The 21,466-nt window shown below is 43.9% G+C and overlaps 1 protein-coding gene across 2 annotated transcripts in view; it reads right to left on the minus strand.

Annotated features, from left to right (window-relative positions):
* The window catches only part of BDP1 (BDP1 general transcription factor IIIB subunit), a 1,097,554-nt gene that overhangs the window by 514,130 nt on the left and 561,958 nt on the right, over positions 1-21,466 (minus strand). For both annotated transcript variants that reach the window (XM_069224223.1, XM_069224213.1), the window contains exons 25-26: positions 20,643-20,830; positions 7,824-8,037 (exon numbers count right to left, since the gene is read on the minus strand). In XM_069224223.1, the coding sequence (XP_069080324.1) occupies positions 7,824-8,037; positions 20,643-20,830 (402 nt within the window). The remainder of the gene's footprint in view (positions 1-7,823; positions 8,038-20,642; positions 20,831-21,466) is intronic.

Consider the following 21,466-nt stretch of genomic DNA (forward strand, 5'->3'; position numbering starts at 1 on the left):
GTTTGGAAGGAACCACTTGCCACGAAATGGAGCACTGACAGGGCCTGCACTAGAGGGGGGATACCTGTGGGGTGGCGGATAGTGTTGTTGCTGGCATTGACCAAGTGTATCCTCTGTCTCCCCCCGTCCACTTTTTGTTTTGTCACCCTGTCCTTGTGAATTAGCATCATCTGGCGGAGGAGCAGAGGCACTGGCGATGGAGGGAGCTGCATCCCACATGGGCCTGGAGGCCGAATCCACAGACGGTGAGGACACCAGTGGGACGGAGGGCGAGGAGAGCACCACGACGGGGACATGAGCGGACACCACAAGCAGCGGTGACTCCTCTGATGGAAGCTCGCTGGCAGTGGCAGACACCTCTGTGCCCAGCCCAACAACAGGTACAACTGCCACCCCTCTACCAGCACCACCCTCCCAGCAGCCCCTCAGCGTATTTCCCGTTCCCACTCACCCAGGAGGGTGGGCATCTCCTTCACCCCCGGCACCTCAGGCCCTGCCCCAGTCAGCCCTGCTACGCCCAGTGAGGAGGCTATTGACCTCCTGAGATCCCTCACAGTTGGGCAGTCAACCATTCTGAATGTCATCCAGGGTGTCGAGAGGCATTTGCAGCAAACAAATGCATACCCGGAGGGCATTCACTCTGGCATGGCAGCCCAACAGAGAGCATTTCAAGCTCTGGCCTCCGCACTGATGGCAGCCATTTCCCCTGTCTCCAGCCTCCCCCTCCAAATTCCTCTACCCAGTCCCAATCCCCTCAACCCCAGCCTATCCCAAGCACACCTTCAGACCAGCATTCATCCAAATCAACACACAGAAGTGGCTCAGGCAAACACAAGCACCACACTTCATCTCACAGGCACTCACACAAGCACCATTCCCATGCAAACACACCAACATCCACTGCCTTCCACTCCTCCTCATCGTCCACCTTCCTCTCTGTAGCATCCCCACTCACACCTGCATTCCCATCATTACACACCCCTCACTGGCAGTCACCACCCTCACATCCATGCACATGTCCCCTGTGTCCTCTCCCACTGTGTCTGTGACCCCTTCACCCAAAGTACACAAACGCAAGCACCCACCCACCCAACAGCCATCCACCTCACACAGCATGCAGCCCATGCACCTGCACCCAAACTCAGCAGACAGACACCTCCTACAACCACTCCCTCTTCCTCCACTCCCAGACCTTCTCCCTCTTCCCGCCCCAGTGTCCCAAAGAAGCTTTTCCTGGCACATTTTGACCTCTTCCCTACCCCTCGGGCCAGGGTGGCCAAAACCCAGCCCAGCACCTCAGCCACCAAGTCCACGCCCACTGTGGTTCCTGCAGCTGTCAGAGGCTCAAAGGGGGCACCCGTCAGCCCAGCCAGTGTCTCACCAAACCCATTCCGCCACCTGGCAAGGTGAAGAAGGGGACAGCATACAGCAAGTGGAAGGAACCACAACAACCCAGCTAGGCCACCACAAAGACTCCAGCTACCAGACCGAAGGTGACACCACCATCTGCCAAGGTGAGGAAGGGGAACTAAACACCAGGCAAGGCACTTCAGCCGTCCGAGGCTGCAGGTGAAGGCCTGGTGGCTACCAGCACAACCGCCAGCACCACCACGTGCACTGCGGCCAGCACCGCCAGCAGCCCCGCCGCTAGCACCCCCACAAGCACTGCCACCTACACCACCACCTGCACCGCCGCAAGCACCACTGCTGTCAGCAGCAGCAGCCCCAGTGGGCAGCCGCCTGAGGCTGCAGGAGTAGGGCTGGAGCCTCCTCCCACCACTGTCAGCACCGGCACCTGCACTGCCGCAAGCACCGGCACCTGCACTGCTGACAGTAGCACCACTGTCAGCAGCAGCAGCCCCAGTGGGCAGCCATCTGAGGCTGCAGGAGAGGGGCTAGAGCCTCCCTCCACCACTGGCAGCAACCCCACCAGCACCGGCACTACCACCACTGTGCTGCCTCCATGGACTATCATGCAATCTGGTCACTGCAAAACTCGTGGCTCAGACACCCAGGTGAGGGACTGTGAACTGCCACACCCCAAGTGTTGCATCACTGGGCACAGAGCCCCCTCCAGAACCAGTGGAAGAAGGCATCCACTCACCCTATCCTTGCCAGGACGAAGCACACTGGGCACAAAGCCCCCTTCAGAGCCAGTGGAGAAATGCATCCACTTGAGAGACTGTGGCTTTGCACTCCCCAGAACCAGGCAGAGGGCAAACCACCCCCTTGAGAGACTGTGGCTTTGCACTCCCCAGGACCAGGCAGTGGGCAAACCACCCACTTGAGAGACTATTGCCTTGCACTCCCCAGGACATCGCTGTGGGCATGGAGCCCCCTCCAGGAGCAGTAGCGTTGTCCCATCTTCCAGCTGAGGTGCCTCCCCTTCCCCATTCCCGAGGTGCCTGTGTGTTTTTCGACCTGATGCCCCTGCAGTGTTCTCTCCGTTTTGAGGCAGGAGTCAAATGTGGGCTTGGCCTATGAGTTTTGGCCCAGTGGGCCACAGACATTTTGAATGGACAATGTCCCGCCCTATGTACATATTGTATGTTTTGTACATACAGTTTTTGAATTTATAACATATATCTGCCTATTTCTAATATGACACTCATTTGACTCAATTCCTTTTGTCCTTGCATTCTTCCAGAGGATTACGGGGTGTATATGTAATGTTGATGCCTGTATTTGTGTGTATGGTGTTGGGGATGAGGGTGGGGTTGTTGCGTGTTGCGTGTGTGTGTCACTCTTTTAACCCCCCCCGTGTGCTAGGTGCAGTACTCACTGTGGTCGTTGCGCCGCCGTTCGTACTCCTGGTAGATGAGAAGATACACCAGCATGGGTAACACCTGTAGCTCGGGCTCCATGGAGTCCTGGTTCTTCGTTGAATGTCGGAAGGTGAGTGGTTTCCCTTTTTTGTAGTGTTTCCGCCGTGCTTTTGATGGCGTTGGTACCGCCCCAGAAAAGCTGGCGGATTGTAATGTGGTGGGCGGTACATTGTCTTCCGCCTGTCAGTTGGCGGTTACCGCTGCGGTGTGCATTGCTACCGCCATGGCAGTCGGAGTGTTAAAGTGGCTGTCTGTGTTGGCGGTTTCCGTCCGTGGTCGAGATTCCTTTTTTTTTTTTACCGCCAGCCTATTGGCGGTATTACCGCCACATTAACACCGACCGCCAGGGTTGTATTGAGGGTCTATGTGTATAATTCTGTACAGCTGATCCCTCTAACTTCAATGAGTCTCCAGAGTAGAGCTTCAAAATCTCTTCCAACTGTGAAGGAGCTACCCAAAAAGAGTGCAGTGACGATGAAAGCTTGAGTACCAATTCAGGGATTGACAAGCCTGCTGTTCGTCTCCAGCTTTACATCAAGTAACAGATTCCATGGAAGGATCTGATGTTTTATACAGTTGCAACAATTCCAACTAATGCTGTGGTTTACTATGAACCCCCTTCAGTGTCGACAGCAATTAAAATGATGCCTTTACAAGACATACTGTTTTATAAAAATGACTCTGAATTTGAAACCGATGATTTACTGATACATTCCATAGTCACTCATGATCATTGACTTCTACTTGCTTCTCACTGTTTCCGTGACAGGTATTTGAGGCCCCAGTGGTCCTATTTCTGCACTGCTACAGTAGTTTTTTTTTCTTGTTGTGTGGCTCATCATGTTAAATGTTGTTTGCTATTACTGAATGGACTTCGTGATAAAACTGCCTCCTCTTGTGGGTTGAGGAATACAACTACAATCTTTCTCCCACAGAGCTCAACAAGACCTCTAGGCTGCAAGTATTACAGCTTGCCCTATGCCAAAGTCATGGTTTGGAAAAGGGTTCCTGTCACATAATTGTACCCACAGAAAGTTTGTAATTGTTCTCAGTTTTAACATTTTTAATTGATGATAAGATTATTCCTGGTTTCTCTTTAGATGATTGGGATATTATGACTGTTGAAAATACGATGTCTGAATTGCAGGCATACACAACCTCAATAACTAGGATCCTTATTTGATTACTGACAATTATAAAGAGAAAATATTGTTTTCACTGTAATGCCCATAATATACACAGAAATTACTATCCACTCGAAATATACAATCACACACAATGGCAACAATACCAGGCCTGCCTTTAAATGGACATCAGAATGTTTTGCAGAAATTTCCTTATTTTGATATTAGTGCTGATCGGTCAGATCTTTCAACTTTCCAATTCTCACAAAACTTAGAATAATTAAAAAAGAACCTGATTACCAATAATAGGTCACTTTATTCCTGGGAGGTCACAAGAACTTCCCTCTGAGTCCGGAAGGAAAATAATGATTTGGCAAGTACAAAGTAAAGAATATTGGTTTAGAGCATTTATAACCCAGAGATATAATTTTTTCTGGACAGATCTAACAGGAAACTTGTCTTGGATTTGGAACCAGGAAAGCTTTAATAACACCTTCCATCCCAAAAGTCAATTTAGCACACTTCCCAAACTCGTAAATGAAAGAAAACATGACTGATGTTGAACTAAACAATATGATCCGGAATGGAATGCATAACTCCACTAAGCTATATCCTGAAGGAATAGCCTTATGCCCTATTGATGCAGACACAAGCATGCACTGATTTCTTTTCAACACTCCTGATCCTTGATTTAATTGCCTAGATACCTGCAACTGTAACCACAATGATCAGCACGTTTATGTCTAATGGCTAAAAAAAAAAGCATTTGTCCAGAATTTTCAAAAATATTAATTTTTCCGATTTCTTTTGGGACCACACCCAGCTAAAAAGTAATGCTTCACATACTCAACAGCTTATGCTGCCTCATATGAATGACAAAGATATTCAGAAAAGGATGCTGCTGAAAGAAAAAGACAATTTCTGCTAATGACATTTAGAGTCCTAGATAATGGTATGTACACACTCTCCAAAAGAGTGTATACCTTAAATAGTATAGTGTGCTTCACCCTTGACCTAAAAGGTGACTTCTGCAACATGGACATCCCCAGTTGCAAGCAATTACATAGCTACTTTGGGCATTACAAACACTCGAGCTGGAAAAGTATGCCATAGCATTTTTTTGAATCAAAGTGCTGTTTTGAGCCCTACAATCTGATTTCCACTCACACAATTGTGGCTAAAAAAGAATCTGCTCATTCCTTATTAATTATAGCAAAAATGGCCGAAATCCTGTTTTCGGCAGCAAAAAATTAACCTATGAAGTAGCTCTTTCATGGCGTGTCCTCCCTTCCAATCACAATCTTCCATTTTCATGAGTGTCAGAGTTATATATCTTTGGGCTGGCAATAAAAAATGCACAGTTCCTTCTTACACCAGTTGCACAAACCCTCTAGGTCATTCACTCCTGTGTGGTGACATTCTTTACATTAAATTTGTAAGCCTTACAATGCAAGGACTGAGCTGCACATTGTCAACTGTACCTGTTTCACCCATCTTGACTCATCATATGCTCTTGAATAATGGTTCATATTTGATGTTAACTAATAAAGCAACTGTGGAATAAAACTATACAACATTATCTGCTAACTGTATCAAAAGTAATAAAAAGTTGTGGAATAACCTTCTATCCCCCACCTTGCAGTGTCATTGAACATATCTCTTGGCTTTGAATAAACATTAGCAATATGCTATATGATAAATTAAGTAAGCATGTTACCATTTTTTATTAAAAAAAGAGGTCTCTTTGACCTCAAAAGCACAACCATATGACTTACAGTCTGTTCTGCTTCAGAGATTTACAAGGATTTTACACACGCTATAACCTACTCATTTCGCATTGTGCATATTATCTTCACCTTATCAAGAACAAATAGCATTGTGCGGTTCTTCAAACCTATTGGAATCTAGTCAGGTGACAGGAATTAAAGCTGTGTTTGGACAAATTCCTTAATTATCTTCAAGTCTGTCTGGTGCATTCCCTACAATGTGTCTGATCATTGGCTGTGGCAGTATCCCTTTTCTACCACAGAATGTGTACCTGCCCCAACAACAACATGGAGCACACCTACGCAGCTGAACAGAAATGCAGGACACTAGCATTTTATCTTGGTTATGACTGGCTGTTGGTACTAGGAGAGTACCGGACTCTGTCCTTTCGTAAAATGAAAGCTCTTCAAGTGACTCCAGTCTTCTGGTGCATGAGCTGTATGAAAGAAACTAACCTGAAGCTACCTCTGGTGATACACCCCATGTCATCTATCAATGCTGCTGAGCTCATTGAATCTACAGCAGAGCAACGCACCTACTAATTGTGAAATATGCTTAATATGAGGGGCTGTTCTCAACAATCGATTAATCTACTGCTACTGAAATGAAGAACAAAGCTAAGTCACCACCTTTAAACCATGGAACTAAAGGATCTGTTCCAATGTGCTTGTCCACCTACTTTATTAAATGATGGTGCTAAGCCAAATCACTGCATTGACCATGCCGGTCACAACTCCTTACATGTTACTTACTACAAAGGTCCCGAGAAACTATGGAGACAATATGACATCATCATTGATTCGGGAACACTCTTATCTATTTTCAAGCCAGAGAATTCAGCCTGTGCTGATTTTCTGTTTTTTATCTTTCATTCCCAGCTGCATCAATTATCAACCAACTATAATGCTCGATTTGCTTATTGTCAAGACACAGCTTTTATTATGCACAATATACATTTAATGGTCATGTTTTCTATGCCTTTTTGCTTGCACCTAGTATTTATCATAAATACATATGATTTTACAAATATAAAGTTTTATTATATTCCATATGTGTTTTTGCTTTAAGTGATTAGCGGTTATATATTGTTTATATAATTTCATCTTTAGGATACACAGACCTTAAAATGAGTAATCTCCACCACCAATCTGGAGATAATTATATGAATTATGGGATTCCAAGACCTGCAGGGGTTGCAAGTCTAACCCAAGAGTGCAGAGACTCAGTTCAATGCACTATGCAGAGGAAGAAGTAAGATTTGGACACCACATCCCTGTCACAAACCCACTAAGCAATCTTGCATCTGCAGTGTTGTCAGGTTACTTAACAGTACAACTTAAGTTTCATGGACATAGCGGTAAACTAATTCTTTATTTTTTTGCAACACAATGAAGCATAGCACTAGTCGCAACAGGGATTTATTTAAAATGTTTATTTTAAAAGCCTTAATCCACTACTTAAAATGTACATCTTAACCACACAGCATGAAAATATTAAAGCAATTATGCATGTCTAAGCAGCAAGAATAAAATTAACATTTCTGACATGTTTAGAAATTTCCTAGCATCCATACACACTCTAGCTATTTCTTAACGCTACTCTGTTTTTAGTCATAGCATTTAATTGTGAACATACCTCTTGAGTTTTTTAAGGATGATCGCATGTCATAACTGATGACGGCTAATACAGGTGTTCTTTATCAGAGTTCTTCTGAGGAAGGAGATGTGCTTAAAGAGATGGAGCACCTCCACTTGTCTTCCAGACTACACTCTTCAACTGAGAGCAGCTGATCCAGCAATCTGTCTGACCTATGGTAATATTCTTAGCTAGAAGACCTCTCCTAATCAATGTAATGTGAATTACGTTTTCACCATAACTGTGCCTGTTTTATGTGTATCAGAATCTTGCACCACTGCTGTATGGATACATATCTATTGTATTGTTGTGTTCAATGCAGTATATGGGAGTCAGATGTATACAAAGGACATAAATATTAGATAAATCAAAGATCAAGAAAAAAGAATGACAATTTCACAAAACTGCGGATGAGAAAAGCACAGTGAGGTACAATGTAGTAAAAATGTCAAAATAAGCAAACTGAGCATACCACAGAAGAGATGTTGATGGATGTGATTTGTTGTGCTGAAGCTAATGGAACCTGCACTTCATTTGTGTCCTTAAATGAAGCCAGCTGAGTCACTTTTCTGTCAATGGCTCTGACGAGGTTCGGCCTCGGCCTAAGAAGCCGCCCTCTTACTTGCTGTGTAGGACTTAAAACATCCCTTTTTCCGTCCTCATAAGAAGGGAGCATACTGGTGGAACTGGCAGAATGGAAAGAATGAAAATAAAGCCATGTTTAATTTACAAAGAGCAAAAATGAGATCTGAATTAATGGAAGACGAGTGACTTTTTTCAGAAAACTTTACTTAATCATTCAATAATAAAGCATTATCTTGCAGGTGCTCAAAAACAACTAAACAAGCATGTTGAATATGTTCTAGTCAACAGTGAAAAGCACTGTGTATACTTCATACCATAGTGTTGTATAGCTTACAATGAATTGGGCAAATGAGAAGGGAGAGAGAGGGCTCCAGCTAATGTTCCAGTAGCAGCATTTGTTAAACATCAGAAATGGCTGAAATGTAAACATATATTTTTTTGTACTACAAGATGTGCCATCAGAGAGGTTTACCTTTTTTTAAAATGTTTGGAATGGTGTTCATACTGACTCAAAACTAGACAAGTTTATCTCTGAATTCTGCTGTCACTTTTTTCATTGGCTATACATTCCAAGGCCTGGGTGGAATTTGAATTACACCACAATTGTTTTTGGTAATTCTGTGTTTCTCTTTGATGCGGAATTGCTGATAGTTACAATTTTACTCCTCCTTGCGACACTAAGAGCAATTCAGGGGGAAAAATCCTACAGTGAAAGCATTAAGCAAGTGTGACCAGCTGCTTGTATTCCATATTCGTTTTCTGCTGTATTTAACGCCGTTTCTTAGTGCAAAATACATCCTCTTGGCCATTTGGGTGAAAGGGGGCATTTTGCGCTAAGAAAATAGCATTAAACATCAGTAGAAAGTTGGAGGGAAATCCTACCCCAAAAGCACATTTAGCAAGCACGAGCCGCCACTCTATTTGTGTTTTGTTGCATTTAATTCTATTAGTGCAAAATGTAAACTTGCATCCATTTTGGATGCAAGGGAGCATTTTTGCACTAAGAAAAAGCGCTAAAAGCAGAATTACTCTTGTTGCCTAATTCAAGCGTAGTCTCACAAAAAGTTTAAGTAATTCCACATGATTACTGAACTACTCTAGTTGCGCCCACCCCTAATACATTCCCTACATTGGCCCATCACAGACTTACGTTAGGAAGTTCGGGGCCTTACATTTTTTAACAATTGTCAATCTGGCAGCAAGCATAAATTGTGAGATTAATTTACATGTGGATGATGATTGTGGGGACAAACTATCACAGACTACTGGGTCTAACTGTAACTGTATAGTGGTGATACCTTTTTTGTGAGATAAGACTGCCGCTCAAAAGCCATTAACATACTCCCATATTCACCAAATGTGGAGGTAAGACCTTGTCTTGTTGCACCTCCTCCAGCAGGCATCCCAAACTGTGAAGATCACTTTGAGTCTCCTTGGTGGCAAGTACCTTCATAGCATTACTTTATATGAACTCTCCTTGCAGTCCTTTAAACTTATTTGCCACCCTCTGCCAAATAAAGACCTAGGAGCTTTCAAGAATATCCACTTGGAGCTCACCAGTTTGTTTCTTTATAAGTGTATGCATTTAAAAGAGCTGATTAACTTTGATTGTTCCAAGTGAGAAATAGCAAGTGTTGTCTTCCCATAGGAAAAAGGGTCACTCATTCTTAGGCTGTCACTTGTCCCAATCTGTAATAACCTATACCCTACCTGTTATACCCTGTACTGTGGCGCCCAATGAAGAAGCTGGGTCAGTTTACAAACATCTGTTGGTCCTAACTGAAAATCACTTGCGCACCGACACCTAGTTTTTAGCATACCACAGTAAAAGAAAGAGTCTAAAACAGGGGGTGATCCTCCAGCCCACCTTGAGGACCCTTTATCAGCCATGCATGGTAGAAAGTCTAGACTCCCCACTACTGAAGTGAAAGGGATGGATAGCTTATTACTTGGTGTCTTTTCTATTTTGGAGGTGACCCTGCAAGCCAGTTACTCTTCTTTCCTTGTCTTTGTAGGATGATTCTAACCTGAAAGGGGCCTTGCTAGACCTGACAACCCTAGGGTGGTCACCACCAACCTTTTGCCTGCCTCCCTCCACTTTTTGACACTGTTTTTGCTGGTTTTAGGACTCTGCGCACTTTACCAGTGCTAACCAGAGCTAAAGTGCATATGCTCTCTTATTTAAAACATGGTGACATTGGCTCATACTCAATTGGCATATTTAATTTTCGTGCAAGTCCCTAGTAAAGTGCACTGCATGTGCCAGGGCCTGTAAATTAAATGCTACTAGTGGGACTATAGCACTGATTGTGCCGCCCACATAAGTAGCCCCTTCACCATGTCCTAGGCCTGCCAGAGCAAGGCCTGTGTGTGCAGTTTCACTGCCACTCCGACTTGGCATTTAAAAGTACTTGCCAAGCCTGAAACTCCCCTTTTTCTACATATAAGTCACCCCTAAGGCCCTGGATGACCCATAGGGTAGGGTGCTATGTAGGCAAAAGGCAGGACATTTATCTGTGTGTTTTATACGTCCTGGTAGTGGAAAACTCCTACATTTGTTTTCCCCTGCTGTGAGGCCTGCTCCTTTAAAAGGCTAACACTAGGGCTACCCTCAGATACTGTTTGAGTGGTAGGTTCTGTGCAGAAAGGGGTAGACAGGTCATATTTAGTATGGCCAGAATGGAAATACTAAATCCTGCTGACTGGTGAGGTTGGATTTTATATTACGATTTTAGAAATGCGACTTTTAGAAAGTGAGCATTTCTCTGCACGTAAAATCCTTCTGTCCCTTACAGCCAGTCTCCAATCCACATCTGGGCTGGGCTGGTTGACAGCTCCCTTGTGCATTTCACCCAGACAACCACAAACAGAGGATGCTTAGTCACACCTGCACACATCTGCATAATGAATGGGTCTTCCTGGGCTGGAAGGGTGGAGGGCCTGACACTTACATTTCAAATGAGAGTGGCCTGCCCTCACACAATGGACTGCCAAATCCCCTACTGGGTCCCTGGCAGACAGGGTTGTACTGAAAGGGGACCTTGCCCACTTGAAAACACTCTTTGAAGCCTTCTCTACTTCAAAGGCACTTTTGGGTATATAAACTGGGTCCTTGACCCTACCAACTTAGACACTTCCTGGGACAGATAATCTGAACCATACCCTGCAACCTACCAAGTGGAGCTGCCCGGCTGCCCAAAGGACTCACCTGGACTGCTTTGCTGTGAAGGACTGCTGCCTTGCTGTTGCCCTGCTGCCTTGCTGGCCTCTGGTTTTGCTGAGAAGTGCTCACCAAGGGCTTGGATTGAGCTTGCCTCCTGTTTCCTGAAGTCTCAAGGCCAAAAAGACTTCATCTCTGCAAAGGAACTCCTTGTGCAGCAAAAATTGACACACAGCCTGATGGAATCGACGCGCAGCCTGCTTAGCGGTGAAAGAATCACAGCATCGCAGACGCAGAACGACGCAGCCCGGATTCCCAAGTGGAGATCGACGCAGCGCCAGCATAGCGACCGGAACTTTGACGCACATCCCCCCTGGATCGACGCATCCCAAGCAGGAAAGATGCAGCCTGACTTCCTGCTGTAGGAATTGACGCAGCGACTGCCGTGCGACAGAAACTCCGACGCATTGCCCAACGGAACTACGCAGCACCTGTGACTGCATCTTGCACGCCCAAGATTTCCACACATCGTCCCTGGGTGTCAAAAGACCCTGCATTGCAAAGAGGATTCAAGCTGCACACCGGAATTTGGCACAAAATGCTTGCAGCGTGGAAAATAATCAGCGCATCATCTGTGTGCGCCCGGAAATCTGACGCACACCCTTCATTTTCCATGCATCTCCTACTCTGCGGTCTCCCTGTGAGTAATTTTGACGCATACCATGTACTTTGTTCTTGCAAGAGACACTTGTTACTTTTTAATGACTTAATACTCTTCTTATCATTTCAAAAGTGATATTTCAACGTGTATTTATCAAATCTTGATGCTTTGACCTTAATTAATTCAGATAAATATCTTATATGTTTCTAAACCTGTGTGGTGTATTTTTGTGGTGTTGTCCCTGTGTTGTTGCGTGATTTATGGCACAAATACTTTACACATTGCCTTTTATGTTAAGCCTGACTGCTCAGTGCCACGCTACCAGAGGGTGGGCACAGGATAATTTAGAATGTGTGTGATTTACCCTGACTAGGATTGTGATCCCTACTTGGACAAGGTTGTATATCTCTGTCAACTGGAGACCCCATTTCTAACAGGCCCCAGTACTAAATGAGAGCACTGCTCCTTGAATTGCACCACTGTATCCTACTATAAGCTTACATCCCAAACGTGAGACATTGAGAGCCAACAGGCGCATCCTAAGAATTAGCACCACTTCAGCCTCCTTCGTGTACAGCCATTTTAGTACTGCTTCCGCTTTTTAAGGAAATGTAAACCTTGAGCATACACTGTTATAACTGTAACATTTGGACAGCAGTAACAATACAATGTTGTGTGTAAGGTGAGTGGACCATGCCCCATCTAACATAAGAAAGGGAAGGTCTGTGGACAGCAGTGGTTGTTCAATCTTCCCCGAGCATAAGCAAACCCATCAATTAAATTATGGAGTGAGTCTCTTGACTTGCTATAACCAGCACACACCCACATAACAACCAACATAGCAAGACCTGCCAGGGAACTAAACATAATATTCCAACATTTTTCGAGCATGAGATAAGTCAAGTGTTGTGATTCCCTCGCCCAGGTCTAGTTCTTGTGTTGTGAGCAGCCAGCTACCCCAGGGGTGCTGACTCAATCATGTTACTTTAAATAATGAATGCGGTCAACTGCACTGAATTGCCATTGCTGGGTTTAATCAAGGCTTGTTACTTGGTGCTGCTAACGTGCACAGTCACCATTGCCAAGGATTGTTTATTCTGCTTTATTCTGCTCCCATGAGGCCGGTTTGTAGACACCTGAGACTCTGCACTTTTCTAGACAGCTGCTGTCCTGGTTGCTAGGCAACACCCGTGTGCTCTTCTGTTTGCCATGTGTTACACATGACTTCTTCCAAGATAGACTATAAATAGCCTCACACAGGTCCGGCAGTGTTGGCTTTTGTTAGACCTGACAGCCTTAGGGTGGTCACCCTCATCTTTCTGCCTGCCTCCCTCCCTCCACTTTTTGACACTGTATTGCTGGTTTTGGGACTCTGCGCACTTTACCACTGCTAACCAGTGCTAAAGTGCATATGCTCTCTCCCTTAAAACATGGTGACATTGGCTCATACCCAGTTGTCTTATTTAATGTACTTAAATGCTACTAGTGGGCCTGCAGCACTGATTCTGCCACCCACCTAAGTAGCCCCTTAACCATGTCTCAGGCCTGCCATTGTAAGGCCTGTGTGTGCAGTTTCACTGCCAATTTGACTTGGCATTTAAAAGTACTGGCCAAGCCTTAAACTCTTCTTTTTCTACATTTAAGTCACCCCTAAGTAGGCCCTAGGAAACCCATAGGGCAGGGTGCTATATAGGGAGAAGGCTGGACATTTACCTGTGTAGTGTATATGTCCTGGTAGTGTAAAACTCCTAAGTTTGTTTTACACTGCTGTGAGGCCTGCTCCTTTCATAGGCTAACATTAGGGCTACCCTCATATACTGTTTGAGTGGTAGATTCTGAAAGGAGTAACACGTTCATATTTAGTAAGGTTGGAATGGTACTGCAAAATCCTGCTGACTGGTGAAGTTGAATTGAATATAACTATTTTAGAAATGCCACTTTTAGAAAGTGAGCATTTCTCTGCACTTAAATCCTTCTGTACCTTACAATCCACATCTGGCTGGGTTAGTTGACAGCTCCCTTGTGCATTTCACTCAGACAACCCCAAACACAGGATGCTTAGTCACATCTGCATACTGAATGGTTCTTCCTGGGCTGGGAGGGTGGAGGGCCTGACACTTACATGTCAAAGGACAGTGGCCTGCCCTCACACAATGGACTGCAAAGCCCCTACTGGGACCCTGGCAGACAGGATGGAACTAAAAGGGGACCTTATGCACTTCTAAGCCACTCTTTGGAGTCTCTCCCACTTCAAAGGTACATTTGGGTATTTAAACAGGGTCTCTGACTAGAGAGAGGGTCCTTGCTTGGAAAGGGGGGCCCTGACTGCCAACCAAAGACCCCATTTCTAACAGCTTTGTTTCATGTTTCTGCAGAGCTGAGGTCAAGAGAGTCAGCCAACTCCTCCAAGCTTCTTCACTGTTGCCCTGTAACCAGGGAAAGGACTAAGCTGAGGTCGAGAGCCAGCCCAGCAGAGAATTCCCCAAGGCTTTCTCACTGTTATCCGGCAACCAGGATCCAAGACTTCTTCCAGTCAAGCTAAGTGACAAAATAAAAGGCACTGACAGAAGTGTGAATGCTTTTTGAACTAATCCTTCATGTATTTTTAAAAAAATACTTCAGGGACTTTCGTTTCAGAGAGAGAGACATCCAAGGTGGTTAGCAAGAATGCCTGAAAGACTGTTTAGCCTTGATTATTTTTATTATTACTCCTATTCAACTGATGCTGTCTTTAACTTGGGACCTTTGAAATAAATCAACACACCTGAAACCTGTTGTAAGAATATAACCCTCAATGTTTGTGTATGTGCTGCCTGTTGTTAACAAAATCATAAATTCCTACAAATCATTTTCAGCATTGATCCATACTCAATGTCAGTGATTGTCACAAAAAAAGAACATGGGGCAATCATGTTTTGAAAGTCTTCTGAGCTTTATTGTTCAACCAGTGCCTATGTATATTTGCTTGCGGGAAGAAAATATTCCTGTTCTGTGTGTTTTAGTTAAGTTACATGTTTAGTATGTGCAACAACGTCAAGTGATTCCTTAACATGATATAGGACAGAGAGAAGTCCAAGGCAATAGTGGCGCATTCCTGCCAGCCCTACCGAGTGAAAAGAGAGTACAAGGAAGCAAGTTGAGTGACAGGTGATTATCTAGGGGGTTTGAGTGAGTCTGTGAGTATTAGTTGCTTAGTGAGCAGCATGTCACTCATACCTGTTCCTTTCCCATATAGAACCTGACTCCTCAACAAATCAGTGACACCAACCACTTGCACCCTGAAGAGTTGGGCCTCCCGGGAACAGGCAACAGTGGCAGTTTCTCTTGATCGCTCTGTCATCCAAATCCCCCTACCTTTGAGGACACCGGCCAGGGCTCCTGTGTTAAGATCGACAGTGCCGAGAGGTGTTCTGAGAGGACAGGGCACAGTCATCGCCCCTGCAGATGACCTGCTTTTCAGGTGAGTGGTCAAGCTCTCACATCAAGCAGAAGTGAGACAAAATTTAGACAGGGCCAGACTACAACTCTGAAGTAAACATCAGACTAGGGAGGAGGTCATCATAAAATAAGAGCCAAAAAGTGCCAAAAGGATAATCAAAGCAGCCTTGCAATGTTCTATTGAATGATCTGAGGATCTCTTGGTCCATCTCAGTCTTCAACCTATTTTTACTTTGTTTGTTCCTTGCCTGTCTCTTCACTCTTTTCCAACTCTATGACTGCAAATTGGGTCACACGTTTTCTGGCAAGTCTTCTTGTCCCTCTCAGTTGGTTTCAAGCTTTCTACAAAATGATTGCCTTATCTCTAGGGGAAACAGAGTTGTCTCAAATTTACACAAATTAATTTGTAAAAGATGTATCCCCACTTATAAGGGATCTATTTAGATTACAAACAGTCACAATGTTGAGGGACTTCCTATTCACAAAGATAATTCTTCATACCTCCTTAAGCAACAATATCCAAGCATTTTCATATATGCTATTGATTCTGCATTATGTCTCCTGCAGGTTGGCTTACCTGAGTTTAAAGAAATGGACCCAGGTCAAGTCATCTAATATCAGGTGATTTTTTCATTTGGAGGTCATTAAAGAGCCTGTGAGTGTGATCATGTGATCAAAGTTGATCATCCAGACCTCTTTTGGTGCAGCAGAGAGCGAAACAGTCTCTGGACAAACACTTCCGACATGGAGATTGGATTTGTGTCTGGGACGCATCTAAATCCAGAGCTGCAAATATTTCTACTTTCTTTTTTTTATTTAATCAACGTTTATTTTCATAACCAATGAATAGATTAAATGCAGCAAAGTTTAACAATGTCATCAACAAAAATCAAATACATAGGCTGGTGCTTGACCACCTCTACAGTAAAAAAACAATTGTGTAACCTCTTCCCCCAGTACAAGTCATGGTAACCACAGGAGACTGATGTATAGGTATTTACAAACAGTCTAGCATGAAAGATGTTCTCAGACTTGCGGACTAAGTGAGGAACACACAAAAGTATTCTGAGCAGATAAGGACAGCATTTTATTATTGTAGTAGTATTAACATAGGTTTACACCTAAAGGACCTTAGGCCTCTCAGTCATTTTAAGAAAAAGGACTAAACTTCAGGGTCCACCAATCAAGTGACACCACACTCTAGAACAGTGGTTCCCAACCTTTTGACTTCTGTGGACCCCTACTTTATGATTACTGGAACCCGGGAACCCCCAATGACTCGTTCTTGGAGTCCGGGGACCCCCCCACTAAGTCATTACTGAAAGCTGGGGACCTAATATTTTAATATTTCTTAATTATCTAAGCAGTCGCAGACCCCCTGAGGAGGCTTCACGGAACCCCAGGGGTCCCCGGACCACAGGTTGGGAACCACTGCTCTAGAACATTCCTGAATGAAGCTCTAGCACCTCAGATTTTCTAAGCACAAGTGTGTATAGGATATAAAAGAGAAAAGACAGGTGATGGTGAGCTTCTCCTGGGAGGCGGGTGGGTCGCATGTGAATCTATGAAAGATTCCAATACTGGAGAACTAAAGTTACAGGTAAGTAACTCATTTTCTTACTCCAGTATTGGAATGTTCGTAGATTCACATGCTTGAATCAGAGTAGTAAGCAGTATTGATGCACATTGTATTACGCATCTATCTTGTACAATATATACATTAATCGCATGTTTAAATACACATATACATAATAAGCATTTCTAAACATTATAGGCAAAACTTTAATGAGAATCTAGCATGTATTTCAAACGTCTTTTTTATAAGCAATGTGCGTACCTGAAATTAGGATGGTGAGATGAAAGACATAGCTCACCTTCACTGGAAAAGTGCTTGGCCCACCGCTACCTCTCCTTGAGATAATGCTTCCAAGCAGTAATGTCGACTAAAAGTATGGCAGCTCTTCCAAGTTGCTGCCCTACAAATGTCTTCAAGCGGTACACCTGTAAACAGTGCTGCTGAAGAGGAAACTGCCCACGCTGAACATGCACGAACAGAGGTTTACAGTGGCTTGCCTGCCGCTTGATGGCAAAATCAAATTGCTGAAGAGATCCATCTAGCGATGCTCTGTTTAGAGGCCGCCTGACCTGGTCTCAACTGAAAACGGACGTCCTGCAGGGTGATCATGCGGAACAACTGTTTTTTCAAGTAGGTGCTTAATTCTCTGAGATTGTGGATCGGTCTCCAGTCTTTCCACTTTTTGCAAATGAGGAAGAATCTGGAGTAAAAACCTTTTCCTCGCTGTGATGGAGGCACCTTTTCTATTGCATCCTTGAGGAGCATTTTGTTGATCTCTCTCTCGAGTTGTTCTGGATACTTCGGGGAAGTTCTGCGATGACACTTTATCAGCTGTAAGACCCACTTGTCCGATGTTATGGTTTTTCATTGCTGGAGAAACAAATATATTTTTCTGTCTAGAATTGGTGGCATATGGCTGGGGGTAGCCGGAGCCCTGGACACATCATGTTGTGCGAGCCGAGTCTTTAGTTGGACAAGCTGACAGTCCGCTGGTGGCAGACCTGCTGTACGCCACTTGTGGCGGCTGTCTTTGGGTGTAATGTTGACGAAATTACTGAGAGGAGGAAGCAAACGACTGATATCTGAATGGCTGGTACCCTCCCCTATATGAAGGCACTCCATGCCCTCTTGTGGCTCGAAAGGAAGGCTTCTGAAACTGGAGTGTACCCAAAGATTTTGCAGTATCTGTGTCAGATTTAATCGACTGCAATGCCTCATCAATGTGCTTGCCAAACAGCGCTTGACCATCAAAAGGAAGGTCTAGTATCTTATTCTGCACTTCCGGACAGAATGATGTGGCCTTCAGCCAACCTGGTGTTCAGAGAAAAGCCGCACCTACAAGATGACGAAACGCTGTAGTGGCTATGTCCATAGCACAATCAACTATCTCCGCCAATGTGCGTTTTCCCTCATGCAATGTCTTTCTAGCCTCTAATTTAATGTACTCCGGCAACTGATCAATATATGGGGCGATGTCAGCCCATAATTGCATATCTTATCTGGCTAACACTGCCAGGGAGTTAGCTGCTCTTATAGTGAGACTAGACATTGATGAAAATCTTTTACCGATGTTGTCTAATCGTCTGCCCTCTTTGTCGGGAGGTGCGGAAACTGGAGCGGAGGGATTTTTGGATCTTCTCTGGGCTGCTCGTCTTACCACGAAATCTGGATGGCAGTGACCAGTCAAGCATGCTGGGGCATTTTCTGGTGCTTTGTACTTCTTATCCAAGCGAGGAAGTACTGCTGTGACTGTGGCAGGGTTTTGCATAACCTTCAAGCCCTCCTCCCATATATAACTGACCAGTGGCATGGAGCATACTGACTTCTGAAATGGTTCTTTAAAATAATATAGAAAACAATCAGTTAGCTTGGATGACATTGGAAGTGCAAAACGCTTAGCTGCTCTTTCCATAAGATTATGGAATCCTGGAGGTGAATCTACTTTTGGATGTGAAGGAGAATGAGGACCTGGGATAATATACTCCTCCCACTCCAAATGGTTGTCGAGGAGCTCACCTTCCTCTTGTTCTCTCTCAGATATGTCAGTCTAATGTGGTAGGGAAATATCTGGTGTGGCCACATTCAACAGTGATAAAGTGGTTGGCCTCTGGCGTGCAGTGGCTACTCTTGAAACAGGTAATGAAGTCGTCTGAGCGGCCGTCGACGGCATTAATCTAGAAACCCTTATCGACGGTGGAAGGGCACTCACCCCTGCCATCGTCGACGGTATAGTTTTGGCCAATGGCCTGTCAACTGTAGGAGCAGGGGAAGGCCTTTTAAATGGTTCAGCAGATTTAGATGGAGGCACATATGATGATTTTCTAGGCCTTTCGGAACTGCTGACATGTCCTCTTTCCCCTTTTGTGAAGAATTTGTGAGGGGATGAAGAAGGGTTGCGGCCTTTGTAAGACCCTGAGGTGGTCTTTTAGTGGGCCTATCTTGGCTGCTCTGAGGAAGACCTTGAATAAGAGCTAGGTCTTTTAGATGCCTTTCTGGAAGATGCGGGAGAATCATCGCTGTATGAATCAGAGACTGGGTTGTCTCTAGATTTTAGTTTCTGCAGCCATATTAATAATCTGCCCTCTCTATCCTTCAGGATCTTAGAAGAGAAGTGCGACATACTTTGCAGTCCTTGCCAGAGTGGTCTGGGTAAAGGCAGTACATGCAGTCCTGATGAGGGTCTTCAGAGTGTATTCACTTTTTCCCATAGGTCTTGCAGGATCTGAAGAAACCCTTCTTTTCCTAGTCAGGCATGTTGTTGGCTTTATCAACAATCAGTCAGAATAAGTTCTGACGAGTATAGCCTTGAAGTTATGCCAAAAGATGTGAAGAATAGAGCAGAGTTCTGAGGAGATTCCAAAGAAAGACGTGCGGTAGAAAATCTGGGGGCTGGAGCATCTCTCAGGAAGGTTCTAGAGGGTGGTGTCGCCTGATTGGTGGACCCTGAAGTTTGGTCCTTTGTCTTAAAATGACTCTGATAGAGTGCTAAACTGAGAGGCCTAAGGGCCTTTAGGTTTAAACCTATGTTAATAATACTTAATTAAATATACCGGGGGATGATTCAAGCATGTGAATCTATTAAAGTTCCAATACTGCAGTAATATGTCATCCCAGCAAATAGCACAATAACAAAATCCTTCATGATGAATTCATCCTGGTGGTAACAGGTATGCTGAGAGCACAGGCATCACTAATCTGTTTTACTGTGGAAATCAGAGAAGCTTATCTCCCTTCACTGCATTGTCTAATGCTCTACCTCATTTCTTCAGTCACTAAGCAGTGAAAGCCATGATTGTCCACATACACAAGAAGTGAGATGCCAGGTGGAAGCTTCACCCTCCCAGAGACCCTAATTGTGTATGACCTGAAAACAGATTGAGGTATGACACAATGGTGCTGTTTCAGAAGTCCAAAACTCTATGCCACAAGTAAGATCAATAAACACACACATCTGTTCACCATATGCCTAAAGCTTTCCCTATTCTGGCAGTGTGTGTGTAATTTCTTGTCTAATATGTTAAACTAAACAATACTAGAAGTTTGGTTAGTACTGCATTTTGATATTGTTAAATCAAAAATCTTATAACTAAATGCAGTTGATATGGAGAAGGAGAAAAACAGAAATATTAAAACAGACCATGGCATACAGGAAGTGATGTTCTTATGAAGACTAAGGCACTACTACGTTGAGGGCGTAACTTCATATACAGTATGCTTTTGAACTTTACAATCAACATCTACTGAAGATAAGTTTATTTGCTAGACCAGAAATCATCAAAAATACACAGGAATCAGCAGACTGGAAGCTAATCTGACAAAATTACTATAAATTCTTACTGTTTTTTTTAATGTGTTAAAGGTCCATTCTTACCTCACAACTAGATGAGAATCCTGTACTTTGGGGTGGACAGATGAAGAATCATCTTTTTCGTCAACATTCTTTGAACCTGCTAACTTATTTGATGATTCAATACTTTCTTGGCTCAATGTTGACTTCTCTGAAATATCATTGTATAACTCAACCGATGGTTCTGGGACAGGCTTGCACTGAATTGTAGTCTAAATTGATGTTGTTGGAAATACAAAAAAAAATCAATGTTAAATAAACAAACACACTCGCACTGTGAAGGAATACACAGTTATTTGAATATTATTTGATTCTTTTCTCTGCTAAAGAGCTAATTTATTCATTCATTCTAAACCCATTATTTATGACAAAACACTAAAGTATTCATTTAGAGTTTAAGCCATAACATGTAATGCAATGGCTGCTTCCATGCTCTCAACATTAATTATTTTGAAATGCTATCACCCACTGCTTCACTAAATGGGCTGAGCTGTGAAATAAAAAGGTGAGTTTTTTTGTTGTAAGTACTAGAAGACAGAATGATTTACGTAAACAAAATAATTTATACAAATTCATTTTTGTATTGCATGTCACTGTCTTGAAAAAGTTATATTTTTCAGCATTGACTGCAGAACCTACATCTAGTCTCCACCTTCCCAGCAACAGCAAGCCCTTCCTGTATTGTTCTTCAGGAGTGGTGTGTACGGGTTATTGGGTTTTCTTTGAGGCCTTTCTTCAAGAAATTATAGCAAAGTGTCCCAAGTACTTGAAGCATGCTTCAGGCACTGGCTTGCTTAGCAAGGTGAAACAGGGTTGGGACCCAGGATTATGTAGGGATAGAAATGTCT

Source organism: Pleurodeles waltl, chromosome 1_1 (genome assembly GCF_031143425.1).
Source record: "Pleurodeles waltl isolate 20211129_DDA chromosome 1_1, aPleWal1.hap1.20221129, whole genome shotgun sequence".
Lineage (NCBI taxonomy): Eukaryota > Metazoa > Chordata > Amphibia > Caudata > Salamandridae > Pleurodeles > Pleurodeles waltl.